The following is a 12482-nucleotide window of genomic DNA, read 5'->3' as shown; positions in this document are numbered from 1 at the left end:
GTATGAACATGGGCACGAGGGCGTTTGTGCCTCAAATCGCCCGATTGCATATTGAAGAATTGCGAAGAGCCTTGCAGGACTTGGCCCGCCGCACCTTTGTAGTGTAGTCGCGTCCTCCGACACAGGCCTACAGTGCACATACCGATATGGTTAATGAAGATCGCGCCACAGTCGCCTGGCTGGAAAGTGACATGGATGAGCTGAGCGAGCCATACTGCCATGTGGCCGGTACCGGTACCGGGAGACCGTACGGCCTGTGCCCTTTTCTGGCCATGTGATAAACGACAAACGCGACGCGAGCGCACATGCCATAGCCTACACACAGACGCAGGGCCGACGCTATTCTCGAGTCGGGTGCACACGGAGCCTTATCATAACAACATCCCAAGTTCAATCATGGCCGGCCTCGCCAAGCTCGAGTCGGAGCTTGCTGATGCGCTGAAGAAACTCGCATATCCCGATCGCCCCTGGACGCGTGGGATTGGCGGCCCGAACGGCGAGCACGTCTATGAGGTCGTTATCATCGGGGGCGGACAATGCGGTCTCACGGCGGCGTTCGGTCTGATGCGCGAGCATGTCGAAAACATTCTGGTGAGCAAGATGCAGCATAACAAGCTATGGAGCCCTTGGTCATTCGAATCGGTCCATTAATCCTCTCAACTGTTCACGACATTGGTCAGTGCCAAAGCAGTGCTTGTAAGCGCAGTTATATAGTTCGTAGACGCACTGGTTTCAAGGGCTGACCGTTGTGGCTGATTGTGCCCATCGCCGCTGCCATCGCCGCAGGTATTGGATGAGAACGAGAGCGGCAAGGAGGGTCCGTGGGTGACATATGCGCGTATGGTCACCCTGCGCACCAACAAGGCGCTCACGGGCCCAGACCTCGGCGTCCCGCAACTCGTCTTCCAGGTTGGTCCTGCACGCGGCCATCGGCGGGCGGCACCTTCAACCCCGCACCTTTGCCGATGCATCCCACAGCCGTTGGTACAGTATCCTGTGACATAGGTGTGCGCTTAACGCTACCTGGGGATATTGCCTGCATAGAGCGGCCCCGCCTGCCCGTCTACCGTCCACAGCGGCCCCCGCCTGCCGCCTCACACCCATGCCCCCTTCGCATTGTGCGTGCCCCCTTCCATACCGTACCCCTTCCATCCATACCCCCTCACACCCTTGCCCCCTCCCTTACACACGTTTACACCACGCAGTCTTACTACGAGGCCAAGTACGGCAAGGAGGCCTGGGAGGCGCTGGACAAGATCCCGCGCGGCGAGTGGATGGACTACCTGGTGTGGTACCGGCGCGTGCTGGGCATTCCCGTGCAGAACTCCACCAAGGTTGAGGTCATCCGCCCACTGCCCGAGGTGCGTACCGTGCGTGAGGAGCTGAAGCAGGGGGATAGGAGGGGGTGTAGGAGATTGGATGGGGAATCGGGGATAGGAAAGGGATGACGCGGGAAGAGGGGATGGTACACCCGAGCCCAATGGTGATGAGCGGAAGAGTTTTGGCCCATCGGGGCATGCTCAGGGACCTGCCAGGGGCAGCATTCGCGTGCATAGGTCGCGCAGGCGGCGCAGCATGCGTGTCTTTCAGACCTCTTCCTGTCCACCTCACCCCCCCCCCTTGCGCCACCGCACCTTGGGCCCTCCTCAGCCCCACCGCCACCCCTCCCTCCACCCCTTTTCCCTCCAACCCCACCTGCCCACTTACCACCTGCTTCTCTCTCTCCCACCCCCGATCCACAGGGCCCTCGCGGCTGTCTGTACGAGGTGGTGGTCGACACACCCACCTGCGCCGGAGCCAAGATCTACGCGCGCAAGGTGGTGCTCGCCACCGGCATCCAGGGCGGCGGCGAGTGGCACATCCCGAGCTTCATCAAGAACTCGGTGCCGCGTGACAAGTTCGCGCACACCTCCGAGTTCATCGACTTTGAGGCGCTCAAGGGCAAGAAGGTCGCCATCCTGGGCGGCGGCGCCTCGGCGTTTGACAACGCGCAGTACGGGCTGGAGCGCGGCGTGGGCGAGGTGCACGTGTTCGTGCGGCGGCCGGAGCTGCCGCGCATCAACCCCATCCGCTACATGGAGTTTTCGGGGTGAGGGCTACGGTGGTAGCGCTGGGGTCTGGGGGCGTGGGGCTCGGGGGTGGACAGGGCAGGAGGGGAGGTGGAGTACGGATGGCGTGCCGTGGATGGATTGCAGGTCCGGCCCAGATCCCAGCCCGCCGTGTACCACGCTCGCGCTGACCAAACACTGACAACGCCCTCTCCCTACCTTTCCCCCTTCCCCCTCCTTCCTTTCCCTCCCTCCCCTCGCTCCCTTTCCCCTTTCTTCCCCCTCCCCCTACCTCCCCACCTACAACCGCTCCTCAGCTTCCTGAAGCACTTCTCCGACCTGGATGACGCCACCAAGTACGCCGGCATCAACTTCTTCATGCAATTCAACCAGCCGCCCACCAACTGCACCTTCAACCGCGCCGCGCGCTTCCCCAACTTCCGCCTTCACACCGGCGCGCCCTGGACCGGCCTGGCGCTGGAGGGCGATCGCGTGCGCGTCACCACGCCGCACGGCTCTGAGCTCTTCGACTTCCTCATCGTGTCCACCGGCCTGCTCACCGACACCAAGCTGCGCCCGGAGCTGCGCGAGGTGGCTGACCAGATCGCGGTCTGGGCCGACCGCTACACGCCCTCCAACCCCGCCGAGCGCAACCCGCTCATCGACGTGCACCCCTACCTGGGCCCCTGCTTTGAGTACCAGCCCAAGAAGGCGGACGAGCACGCGCCGCACCTGTCCGGCATATTCGCCTACAACTACTCGGCGCTTGCGAGCCTGGGCCTGAGCGCCTCGGCGCTGAGCGGCATGAAGTACGCCATCCACAAGCTCATCTCCGGCATCACGCGCCAGCTGTTCCTGGATGACAAGGAGCTCTTCATCGGTGACTACCTCAACTACCGCACCGAGGAGTTCGTGGGCGTGTGGCCGCTGCCGGTGGAGGCGGCGGTCGGCGCCGGCGCCGCGGAGGAGGAGGAGGAGGATGAGGAGGTGGCGCGGGCCGCGGAGAAGGAGGATGGGGAGGTGGAGGCGGCCGCCAAGGCCGCCGCCGCGCTGGTGATTGCGCAGTAGGCTGCTGCTGTGGCGGCGCCGCATCTGATGAGTTGCTGCGCGCCTGTGTGCGCGTGCGTGTGTGGCGGCGTGCTGGTTTGTATCACCCATATGCGCACCTCTCAGGCGCAGCGGGGGTGGGCATGGACCGACAAGTATGCAATTGCAAGCCGTACAAGCCAGGTTCGCCTTGGGAGCCCCACTTGCGCATATTCTTGTTTTCTCAATGCAAATTGCTGACACTGTTCTTGGTCGAGGCGGCCAAGGTCTCTGCATTCACCGGCTAGAAAAAGTGGTTGAGCATAGCTCCAATCCCTAACTTTGGGGATGTGGGCACTGCATGGTGCGCACGGCTGAGTGCGGCACGGAAAGAGGATCGGGCGCATTCTGCCCATTCCTTACTCCGAGCGTCAGGCGGTTGCGCGCGGGAGAGGTGATCGCGCGGCGCATAGCCGCTCCCTTGCGCATGTGCTTGTAGACAGAGCGAGAGGAAGAGATCTTGTGCGCGGGGAGGTCATTTGTACTGAAAGTCTGCAGCTGCATCATGTCTTGGCTTGATGACTGGAACGGCGGGGTAACTGTACAGTATTCTGCTTGGGCATTGGGCCGGCGCATGAGCTGGGTTGCTGCACGGACCCTTGCAACCTTGGTTACGATAGGTGCGCATGCGCCTGGGCTTCAAGCCTGCGTGGCCTTTCTGTGCTTCTTTGTCACTCCACTGCATGTCGTTGTGTGCGAGCTGGGTGTGGCGTTGACACTTAGACACGTGGGAGAGATTAGACGCCTGAAGAGTATGTACAGTAAGACTGACATGCATGTCGCGAAGCGTGAGGGTGAGCTGGTTTGCTTGATGTCGATACTTACGACACCACCCACCGCAAAAGGGGAGTACGCGTAAAAAGTTTGGAGCAGGAGGTGTGTAACATACCGCGCCGCGCAAATTGCGGGCGGCAGGTGGAGTGGTGGCGGCTATGGGACCTTTGCGTGGCGGAGCTGAGCTGAACGGGTAGCTGGGCCCAACCGTCCTTGCCGGCGTGGCGGGTGGTGCGTGAATCACACGCCCTCCGCAGACGGGGCCGTGCATCCTTGGCCGTGATGGCATTTTTTTTGGTCATGCGTTGCAAATGATAGTGTAGATTGACCGAGAGAACTTACCGGGACCCGCCACTTTTGCTAGCCCTCCTCGCGGCTTGAATTGGGTGCATACAAAAATAGCTTGGACACAAGGTGGGGCGCTGGAACGGCAGTGCCGAAGCGATGCGATGGAGGGCGTGGCGGCTTCAGTGAGAATGTGTTGGTGTGATATCGTGTCCGGGAAACACAGACGGGATCTGCAGCTGCAGTGCTGCACGGTGGGGATGCTGAGGGAGGCTTGGATAGCGCTGTAAGGCGCTGTTGCGGTGACTGGGTGTGGAGGAGGAGGATGGAAGAGATTTGTGGGTCGCGCGGGAAACGGCGGCGATGAAGTGGCCGCCCTTTGGACGATGGAACAATTTACAGTGGTGGCCTGATGGAGTGATGGAGTCATGGAGATACCGTATCGCATGCGCGTTTGGCTGTTCAGACAACGAAACAGGACTGCAAACGCAAGCGCAAGGACTGGCGCTGAAGGCCTGCAACCGAAGGCGCAAGGACTGTATAGGCAGAAGGCATGCTGGGCGAGGCAGGGCTGCCCCCGTGGTGCGAAGAGCCCCACTCCATGTCCCACTCCCGCCCCCAATGGCTGAACCCCGGAGCGATACTGGAAACCGAGGAACTGTCTGTCGGCACCAGACTCAATACTGGCACCAACCTCAAGTGCCACGTGTTGTGCCCAGAGACTCTTGAGACCCCCTTGCTCAGCTCTCCGAAACGGCGCTGTTCCTCATGCAAGCGTGCATCCGCGGCTCTTTCTCTCCTCCACGTTAACGCGACCCTAGGCCGCCCAAGAGGAGAAGATTGTGTCTGTAGACTGTAGACCACACCAGCAATCTACCGGTACCTCACACCCGCGCCCGCATGAAGCTGCCCCCATCCTGCTAATAGGCCAACCAGCCCCAGGCTTGCCCAACATACACATCCGGGAACCTCAGGCCCACCCAAGCCCCAATAGGCCACCCGCTGCACCATGAATACACCAAACCGCTAAGCTTCGAACCCCAAATCGCCACCCGCGTAGCACTCCCAGCCCCAAAATGCTTCAATCGAAGCGCAGCGGCCCCGCGCTCAGGCCGCTCAGCCCCGGCCCAACACTTGGCCGCCCGCCACCGCCACCGCCGCCGCCGCCCCGCGCGCACGTCTCTAGCGCCCCTCCACCGCCGCCACAGACTCCAACACCGCCGCTGCGCAATGCCGACTCCAACATGCCCAAGCTCGGCAGGCTCCCCAAGCCTATTGACACGTCTTCCGGCTCCCCCGCCCCTGGCCCCGCTCCGGCTCCGCCAGCGCCCTGCCGCTGCGCAGCTGCCGCCACCTCGGCCGGCGGTGGCGCTGCCAGAGGTGTCGGCAAAGCATCCCCAGCGTCCTCCGCCTGGGGCATAGGCAGGTCCACGTCCTGCTGTTGGACTTCACCATCCGCACCAGCTGCTGCCGCCGCCGCCGCTGCCTCGGCCAACGTCGAGGCGGCTGCAGACGCCGCAGCTGCAGCTGCAGCAGTCGGTCCCAGCGGCAGCGGGGGTTTGGCCGCTGCCGCTCTTGCCGCCGCCGGCGGGGCAGCACCACCACCGCTGGGGCCGCGGCTGGCGGGCGGCGCTGCGCCGCCGTTGCTGGGCCCGCCGCCGCCGCCACCGTTCTTGCCGTACACGGCGCCGGGGATGTGGTGAAGATCACGCAGCGCCTGTGGGGCCACGCGGTGATGAGTGGTCCCAGGAGTCAGCAGGGGCGGCAGGTCATGTGGCAGGCATTGCGCCTGCATGGTGCTCCACTGTGCGCTTCGGGGCGCTACCTCAACCACCACCCGCTGCCCACTCCTTCGTAGCCCCCTGCAAGCCAGCCCCGCGCCCCCTGGTTGAGCCCCTTTCGCCGCCCTCCAGCCGCCCTCCAGGCCCCCCGCTCTGCCGCCCCGCCGCCGCCGCCGCATGCGCACCTGCATGTCCTCGTCAGGCAGCCCGGTGCCTGTGACCTCGTTGCCGATGGACACCCAGTAGTTGCGCAGGTTGTTCTTGCGCGCGAATATCTCCAGGTAGCGGCCTGGGGTTACGACAGCAACCACACGGTGTGGGGTTAGCAGGCGTGGCGTGGCGTAGCAGGTTGGCGGTGGCAAGAAGAGGAGCCTGCTTTGCACGTCCAGTACGAAAGCTTGGTTCGGTTCTAGCCTTATCCTGGTTGCTAGCACCGCACCCTCAGCCACCACTGCTGAAGTTCCGGCCAAGCCAAGCCAAGTCCTTTCGTAAGCCGCTGTCCCCCCCCCCCGCCCCCAGGGCCAGCGCCCTCACCGTTTGGCACCAGCTGCTCGATGAGGTGGTAGATCTCCTCGGGCTTCTGGCTCTGGCCGCGGCGCTCGCTGAAGATGATGTCACTGCCCACGCCGCCCTCGCACCCGGGGGGCACAGGCGGGTTGCCGCGCTTGGCTACCAGGCACACCTGGGTGGGAAGCAGTCGCGAGTGCGGGCAGGGTACTTATCGGGCCAGGTTCCGGTTTGGCCATATACCGTAGTCACTGCCCCAATTGGGTATGTACACGAGTATCTCGCCCTTCCTTTCCCCCTTCCCCGCCCCCGCCTCACCTCCTTGGCGTGCTGCAGGTAGTAGCCGTGGCTCTTGGCCAGTCGCCGGTTGACCGTCATCTTGACCCACACCACCTCGTCCACCAGCCTGGCGGCACATACAGCGTATTGGCCAATTAGCGCGCAGGTGGTGGCGGGAGCGGTGGTGAGCGCGCGATTGCGCATGCAAGCCTGTCTGGCGCCTGCCGCCTCCCCGCCTTGATCCCACCCCTCGCGCATCCATCCCGTCAGCACTCCCTCCAACCGCGGTGTTGCTCGGCCGCGCCCCACGGAGTGTCGCTTCCGCTCCCTCCCTCCTTTCCCCTCCCCTTCCCCTCCCTTCTCCCCTTCCTTCTCCTATTCCCCTCCCCCTCTCTTCTCCCTCCTGCACCATCCGCTTACTCCCCCATGTGCCCACCTGTATCCCCATCTGTCGTATTCCCCTCCCCCTCTCTTCTCCCTCCTGCACCATCCGCTTACTCCCCCATGTGCCCACCTGTATCCCCATCTGTCGAACAGGTCCAGGGTCCACTTGTACTTGGCGTTGATGACCCACACGAACAAGTAGCCGCCCTGCCGCTGCAGCTGCGGCACCGGCAGCCGGCTGATGTGGTCGTCGTTCAGCTGGCTGTAGCCCAGCGCCACGCCGCGCGTGGGGTTGGCTGTAGCAAGCTGCCACGGCGGGTCCATCATGATGACGTCGAACTGGGCGTGGCTGTAGAGCGAGGGCCAGTCAAAGGTGGTCACGTTGGCGTGGATGGGCACGCAGTGCGGCGGCACCTGCCACTCGGATGGATCCAGCTCGTCCACGTTGCCGAAGGTGTAATCCACGCCCTCCTCTCCCAGGTGCGAGAACTCGCCGCCCGCAGCGGCAGCGTCGGGGTCGGCTGCGGCCGCCGCTGCCGCGTCGTCGTCGGCTGCGGCGGGGCCGGCGCCTGCGGCGCCGGCGCTGCCGCCGGCAGCTGCGGCCGCAGCCGCGGCGGAGACGGCGAGGGCGGCGTGGTGGGCGACGTCGCGGCCGAGCACCAGCAGCTCGTCGGCGTGGGGCAGGCCGCCCTCACTGACCCCGCCCGGGAGAGTGGAGGAGCGAAGCGCCGACGCCATGTCGCGCACAGCACCCCGGTACTTGGCGACCTGCTCCAGCAGCGCCTCACGCGGCAGCTGCTGCCAGGCTTGCATTGCATCCGCCTCATTAAGAGCAAGAAGTCCCTCTGCCAGGGCGATGCGTTGCTGGAGTGCATCCTGCGGCTCCAAGCTTGGTTCAGGCACGCCCACTTCAGCATTCGCGCCCGGCGCAGCGGCTGCCGCGCCGGGCAATGTTGCCATGCTTACGTGTGGCTATTTGTGGGAAGGATGACACCAACTGTGGCCCTGAACATTCAGGGATAGCAGAAGGCGCGCAAAGTCGATGCGGTGAGCAGAGGCTCGTCTCCTGGCTGGCGCACTCTGTGAAATTCCAGATTAAACATAAGCGGTGTTGGATATATAGAGCTTAGACGGCACACTGGCTGCTGAGGATCGGCTTGAAAGTTTGCGCGCTAAATCCAGGGCTTGTCGCTCCTCCCCATCTACGAGTAGGCGCTGCGATTTCGCCGTGGCTCTATTCACTTGGCACTTGATGTACCTTGCTTTATCATAGCTGCTGGGAAACCACGCTGTTGGAAGCCTTCTCAGTGTGACAAGACTTTTGCGAGTACCCTCCTTTCGCTGCTTACCTAGTGTTTATCCCACTGATGTGGTAATCTATCCACCTACAGTACTACTGCTACCAGGTAGACGCCGCCAATCAAGCGCAACGACACTGCAACTGTTGCTGAAGCAAGTGTGCAAGACGTTGCCTTTCTACCGGAGGATGCATGCCTCCTAGCGCTAAGGTTACCGTAGCTACGTAGCATAGCTCATAGACCTAGAGTTCCAGTTCTGCCAGCTCCTGCGAGATGGTCCTGACCGCGTTTCGTGTTGATAAGGAGCTGAAGGGCAGTCCGTTGCGAGATGACGAGAAAGATCGGCTGGTGCACTCGCTTGATGTGCGGCCCAGCGGGAGCGCCTCGAAGTCGGCCTCCGAGGACGACTACAGGCGAGGATGCGTCAACGTCTGGGGATGGGTTGTGCCGAACGCTGCTTGCTGTCACCGGGAAGCGTGTTGGACCTGCACAGCGAGAAGGATTGGATGCAGGGGTAGCGATGAACAAGTAGTCGATGGGCTCTGTGTTTGCCTCGGGGACAGCGGGGGCTGGGGGCGACGGCTGTGGGGGTGGCGGGGTTCGCCACACATCACGCACCTGCATGCCTTGGCGTTAATACCTTGCATTGCCGTGTGCTGCGGTACATGGTTTCGTCCACAACCAGCTAGTACCGTACCCGAAGACACCGCGTGCTGATGCGGCCTTTGATCCCGCGCCTGCCCGCTGCCTTCTGGACACCTGCCACTCTACTCGCAGCCGCGAGAACGTGCTTAGCATCACCAGGGAGCGGTGCGGCTGGCTCATAACCTTCTGCCTGGGGCTGCTGCTGTCGGCTCTCATTGTGGAGCGCTTTGAGGACCTGTTGGAGCACCACGTGCAGCTCAGGTGGGGGGCGGTAGGGTGACGAGGACGGCAGGCGGAGGGCGCTGGCCGACTTGGAAGCGGGGATGCGGCAGGGCGTGATCACGGGCGGCAGGTGGAGGAGGGCGGCAAGGGGAGGAGGGCGCTGGCCGACTTGGAAGCGGGCGTGATCACGCGTGACAGGGTGGGTAGGGACTAGGGAGGCACGTGGGTCCTCCGCGCAGGATGGGGATGGAGGACACGTCTGTTAGGCACGGACTGTGGGCATGTGCACATTCGGGCAGGAGGCAGGAGGTTGCGCGCGCAAGCCCTGTCGCTGGCCAGTCCGCCGCTCACGGACCCTGGCAGCCGCTAGGTGTGATAAGAGTCTTGACTGGGCCTGTGGGCTGTGGGCTGGGCGCCTGCGCGTGACCCCTCTACAACCTCCCTGACTGCTTCCCCTGCCCCCGCAGCTTCTTCGTGCCCCTCATCATGGGCCACGGCGGCAACACGGGCAGCCAGACCGTGTCCACGCTCATTCGGTGAGGCGGCCGCGGCGGTGGGGCGGTCGGGGCGGCCGAGGCGGGACTGAGCTGGGGGCTGCTGGAGGCGGCAGGGTGCTCTGGCTCCGGGAGTATGGTGGCAGGCGACAGGCCACGGCTGCAGCACGCGGCAGAACTTCACGACATCAGTTGCACAGTCATCAGCACGGGGCAATACGTCCCAAAAGTCCGCGTGTGTACACGATCGTGTCATATTGATAGCCACGTGAGCCATGTGACAGCTCTCCTCACACCCCGTGGCGTGGGCCCGCTGTGCCTCCTCCTCAGGGCTCTGGCGCTGCGGCAGATCGGGCAGCGCGACCTGCTGAGGACCGTCATCAAGGAGAGCGTGGCGGGAGCCCTCATGGGTACGAGCCAGGAGCGGGGGGGGGGGTGCGGCAGCGGCGCAGCGCAGTGCAATGCAGCGTAGCCCTGGTCAGTGTTCAACCGGGATACGTGGAAGGGCGGGCGGTGGTCCGGGCAGGCCCCACGGTCCGGACATGTCCGGCGCCTGCCCGCCTCTCCGCCGCCCGCATCGCCCTGACCGCATCAGTCTCACCGCACCCTTGGCCAGTCGACCCATCACAGGCTGTGTCTTGGCGTCTCGCGCTCCTCACTAGGAATCTGGTGTGAACGACTCGCTCTGCAGGCGGGCTGCTGGGTGCGCTCATCCTGCTGGTGTCGCTGCTGTGGCCGCACCTGGGGGCGGGCGTGGGGCTCACGGTGGGCTTGGCGCTGCCGGTGAGTGGGTGGGTGAGTGGGTGGGTGAGGGTGGGTGAGCGGGCCGGAAGGGATCGTAATGCCTACAGGGCGGAGGCGGCGTCACGCCTGCTTACCAGCCTGCCTGCCTGCCTGCTTACCTGCCTGCCTGCACCGCACGTGCAGATCATCTCCATGTGGGCCAACGGAGTGGGGGCGCTGCTCACAATGCTGGCAGACAGGTTCAAGTGAGTGCCGCAGGCGTGGCGCGGCGGCGGGGAGTGGGTGCCGTGGCTGCCCCTGGCTGAGTGGCCATCTGGTTCGGGAGCGAGTGCCTCAGAAACACAGCGGTCAGGTCGCTACCACCACTACAGTTCCTGCCGCCGCCTGTTGCTGGCTGTCACATGCTTGCCGGCCGGCCGGCTGCCGCTGCCGCTGCTGCTGCAGGTTTGACCCGGCCGTGACCAGTGTGCCGCTCATGACGACCATAGTGGACGCCACCGGCCTCATAATCTACTTTTACATTGCCGAACTCTTCCTGGACGTCAGGTGCGTGCATGGGCTCAGGCAGCGCGTGTGTGTGCGCACAGTGCAAGGCTGCTCGCGATGGCACGGGAGGCGTGGGGATGAGCCTAGAAGAGCCCAGGCTCAGGGAGGCATGTTGGCGGCAGCGCCCTGCGGTCGCAGCCTGGGAACACGCGCGCTTGTGTTACCACGGATACCGCATCATGTTCTTGATGCCAAACGCAAGGCTTCCTTTCCTGACACTAAACTGGTTTGTACAAAACGTCCCTTGCTCGCAGCGTCGACGCGGAGGTGGCGCATGCGGCTCAGGGGGCGGGGGCGGCGGCCGGGTCAGGGAAGGCTACGGCGCAGATGGTGGCGGCGGCAGCGGCGGCGGCGAGTAAATCAGGCGCTGCCAAGGCGGTGACGGACACGGTGAAAAAGCTGATGTCGCCGCCGCCACCCGGGAAACATGCTCTCAAGGGCAAGGCCAAGAGCCTGTTCTTGTAAGCCGCGCTAGTGCTGCACGCTTCGCGGGATGTCGATCAGCAGTAACTGCAGGTCCGTGCAGCGAAGCCAGCAGAGCCTGTGGCAGGGATGGTTGTGGATTGCTTGCGACATGGGGTGAGGCCAGGTGGGGCCGTCGTCATCTATATGACCCTGTGAGTCTGAGCCTTACTGCATGCGTGGGCACTGTGCGTGCGTGGTGCTTGCTGGTGTTAGGAAAGCACAACAGGGGAAGGCTCGGCAGTGTGCGGCAAAGTATGCAGTGCGCCGCAATCGGTAATACCTGGTGGCGGTGAGTGCTGATGTGGGTAGGTGGGAGCTTGGGTACGGACAGCACCCCATGCTGGCAGGCTGCTGAACGGCACTGATTTCTTTATGGCTTGAACTGAACTTTTTGCGGGAGCCGTGTTGCATTGCAGCAAGGTCTTCCGTTCCGAGCTAAGTAATAATGGCTCATGAGTCGTTACTTGTATGTGGCCCCAAGACACGTTCCTGTGTTACAGTGTTTCGGGCTCGGGTCACAGAAAGACCCACAGCTGTAAAATAAATAACACTAGGCGCGCACGGAGTGCCTACTGGCGGTCTGATGTGGCGGTCCGGGGGCCTGGGACTGCGTGCCCGGGTTCGGGCGTCTGGGGCGGAGCCACGCATGTGGGTGATGGCACGGCTGCCGTACACCCCCACTGCATGCAGCCCATGCAGTCCCCCCATGCATCCGCCCCTGTGTGCCTGTGCTTATTCTCAACCTATCGTGCAAAAATGTAATGCAACCATCACGACTCACCAAAGCCATACATCACAACCATCACAACCACCACCATCAACCCGGTCTCACCCGCGTTGTGGGCACCGTCCAAAATTGTACTCACTCCGAACCCACATTCCCACAAAACTGGTTGGGCCACACATCCGACCGTGAATCTAACC

At 63.5% G+C, this 12482-nt stretch overlaps 3 protein-coding genes across 4 annotated transcripts; 2 read left to right on the top strand and 1 right to left on the bottom strand.

The window, feature by feature from the left end:
* The first annotated feature begins 66 nt into the window (after positions 1 to 66).
* CHLRE_06g288150v5 (uncharacterized protein) lies at positions 67 to 4495 on the top strand. The gene is made up of 5 exons (XM_043063378.1): positions 67 to 591; positions 787 to 909; positions 1206 to 1361; positions 1743 to 2089; positions 2366 to 4495. Exons 1-5 carry the CDS (start codon positions 397 to 399, stop codon positions 3114 to 3116), a joined length of 1572 nt encoding a protein of 523 aa, XP_042924084.1. The 5' UTR covers positions 67 to 396; the 3' UTR covers positions 3117 to 4495.
* Positions 4496 to 4564: 69 nt separating this feature from the next.
* On the bottom strand, positions 4565 to 8236 carry CHLRE_06g288100v5 (uncharacterized protein). The gene is made up of 5 exons (XM_043063377.1): positions 7275 to 8236; positions 6800 to 6887; positions 6509 to 6656; positions 6160 to 6263; positions 4565 to 5910 (listed from the first exon to the last, which is right to left on the bottom strand). Exons 1-5 carry the CDS (start codon positions 8102 to 8104, stop codon positions 5275 to 5277), a joined length of 1806 nt encoding a protein of 601 aa, XP_042924083.1. The 5' UTR covers positions 8105 to 8236; the 3' UTR covers positions 4565 to 5274.
* A 162-nt stretch (positions 8237 to 8398) lies between these two features.
* Positions 8399 to 12332, top strand: CHLRE_06g288050v5 (uncharacterized protein). Of its 2 annotated transcripts, none has more exons than XM_043063375.1 (8): positions 8399 to 8855; positions 9220 to 9348; positions 9777 to 9845; positions 10134 to 10213; positions 10495 to 10586; positions 10731 to 10792; positions 10992 to 11093; positions 11348 to 12332. In XM_043063375.1, the coding sequence occupies exons 1-8, from the start codon at positions 8716 to 8718 to the stop codon at positions 11556 to 11558; spliced, it is 885 nt and encodes a 294-aa protein (XP_042924081.1). In that variant the 5' UTR covers positions 8399 to 8715; the 3' UTR covers positions 11559 to 12332. The 2 variants fall into 2 exon arrangements, with proteins under 2 accessions (XP_042924081.1, XP_042924082.1); XM_043063376.1 differs by having other exon boundaries at positions 11348 to 12109.
* Positions 12333 to 12482: the final 150 nt, after the last annotated feature.

Source organism: Chlamydomonas reinhardtii, chromosome 6 (assembly GCF_000002595.2).
Source record: "Chlamydomonas reinhardtii strain CC-503 cw92 mt+ chromosome 6, whole genome shotgun sequence".
Classification (NCBI taxonomy): Eukaryota; Viridiplantae; Chlorophyta; class Chlorophyceae; order Chlamydomonadales; family Chlamydomonadaceae; genus Chlamydomonas; species Chlamydomonas reinhardtii.
This window is presented reverse-complemented; position numbering and strand designations above follow the sequence as displayed.